Genomic DNA, 2,177 nt, shown 5'->3' with positions numbered 1-2,177 from the left:
TTACCTAGATAATTAAATTTTCATCTTAAAGAATTTGAAAAAAGACTAGAAGATTATCTACATAATTTGAAAACATAATATTTTTTTTATCTGAAGCACAGATGAAGATAATGTATATTCTAGTAAAAATAAAATAAAGGTATTTTATCTAGATTATAGAGATGATTTTATCTAGATATCAACAATTACTATATAATAAACATTTCTTTTAATAGGTCTTGCGATTGATTATATGGTAAGTAACATGTGTCATATAATAGTATATTATAAAAAAAATTTAAATGAAATAATTATAGTTATATCTCTATAAAGAAAATTTATCTTTATAATTATAACATTTTTTAGTGTTATTATATTTTTTAAAAGAAAGCATGTATAGACTTAACGATATAAAATTTGGTTTTAATGTTAATTTCAGCATTGGCAAATTCCTCTATCTAAAAGATTTCGGGCTTTAAAACTGTGGTTCGTTATCAGGAATTACGGAATTACTGGCTTGCAGAAACATATACGAGAGGTGAATAATGTAAAATAAACATGTTTTTATCAAAAAATTAAATCTAATAAAAGATGTTTAGAGAGGGAAATATTTTAAATTTAATTAAATTCTTCTTTCATAATATAAATGTATAATGTAAGTCCGAAATTTATATTTATAGGGCGTGAGACTGGCACAGAAGTTCGAAGCTCTGGTCTTGGCCGACGCTCGCTTTGAAATTCCCGCTCCGAGACATCTCGGCATGGTAGTCTTTCGTCTTCTCGGGGAGAATACCTTGACAGAACGTTTGTTAAAGAAGCTTAACTCGCGAGGTCGATTGCATTGCGTGCCAGCAGCTTTACACGGCAAATATGTTATCAGATTTACAGTTACCTCTACAAAGTATGTCTTTATATATATATATATATATATGTATATATTGTATATATATATGTTTATTTTTTAATATTCATAATAAATTCATGTAATCATATTGAACTAAAATGAATGAAAACAATTTCTCTAAACTTTGCTATTCTATATATGATAGAGAAGATCCTTCAAGAATTAAAGTTCTCTGATTATATTTGTTATTTTTATCTATCTTGTCACACCGATAATTCTAATGCATTTAATGGATTTTATGAGCTTTTCCAATAAAACCTGATATTTTCAGCACGACAAATGAAGATATTCTAAAGGATTGGGCAGAAATACGAAGTACCGCTAATGAAATCTTGGGTGATACTGCTCGATCACCTATACGAGCTAGAGTTCCTCTCGCAGGTAATATCGAGCCGAGACTAAAACAATTTCAAACAGCTTAACAGAAAATAGCAAATAATAATGACAATAACGTTGAACTATTTTTTTACAATGAAAACTCACCTTAAGCTAAAAATATTATTTACATTATTATTTACATTGTTATTTAAACTGCAATTTGTGTAAAAGAAAGCCATAAGAATTTTATTTTTTCATTTGTAGAATTCGCTTTTAATTGATTTTGTATAAAAACAAACCACAAATATATAAACTGTGAGTTTTTACTTCTTTAATTATATAAAATTATGTTTTTATCAATATTAATAAAATATAATAGTAAGATTCCGAGAAATAAGAAGATATCTCTTTAAGAGATTTATACCAGTATCGGAAACTTTTCTCTGTTTTTTCAAATTTAATCATTGATTTGCATTTATTACTTTTATTAAGTAGTGATAAAAGTGATTTTGTTAAATAAATAATTTTATTACGTTTATACACAAAGTTGTTTTTTTTTCGTTATTATGAACACGATTGCTCCCACACTTCGCACATATTATACTTATTAAAGGTGAGTCATTATGTATAATTTTCGCGTAACAGAATTAAATTTATTAGTTTTTCATTAACTTATAATATTTGCTATGAAATATGTAATCAATTTCGATAATTATAGATACACGACAGAAGAATGAAAATTTTGGATCGAGTTTATTATTAGCAAATTCACCAATGTCACCGAAAATTGTAAATGGTAGTTTTGCTGCCATATATGATACGGCTGATGTATTTGAAGAATGCATGAAAACTTTTGGAAAAATTCATCTTGAGGCGAAAGATAGTCCAGGTAAATATTTATTCCATCCATCATATCTTTAATTGAAAAAAAAAAATTATATAAATTTCTTTATTATTATTGCCGTCATTCGGTTAG

General features: G+C 26.4%; 1 protein-coding gene across 1 annotated transcript in view; it reads left to right on the top strand.

Annotated features, from left to right (window-relative positions):
• LOC108688745 (histidine decarboxylase) overlaps window positions 1–2,177 on the top strand; it is a 17,790-nt gene that overhangs the window by 14,151 nt on the left and 1,462 nt on the right. The window contains exons 9-13 of the mRNA XM_018195107.1: window positions 216–235; window positions 419–517; window positions 660–880; window positions 1,155–1,264; window positions 1,920–2,090. Coding sequence (XP_018050596.1) covers window positions 216–235; window positions 419–517; window positions 660–880; window positions 1,155–1,264; window positions 1,920–2,090 — 621 coding nt within the window. The remainder of the gene's footprint in view (window positions 1–215; window positions 236–418; window positions 518–659; window positions 881–1,154; window positions 1,265–1,919; window positions 2,091–2,177) is intronic.

Source organism: Atta colombica, unplaced genomic scaffold (assembly GCF_001594045.1).
Source record: "Atta colombica isolate Treedump-2 unplaced genomic scaffold, Acol1.0 scaffold238, whole genome shotgun sequence".
In the NCBI taxonomy this organism is placed as follows: Eukaryota; Metazoa; Arthropoda; class Insecta; order Hymenoptera; family Formicidae; genus Atta; species Atta colombica.
Note: the sequence above shows the minus strand (reverse complement) of the source record. Positions and strands in the feature narration are given on the sequence as shown.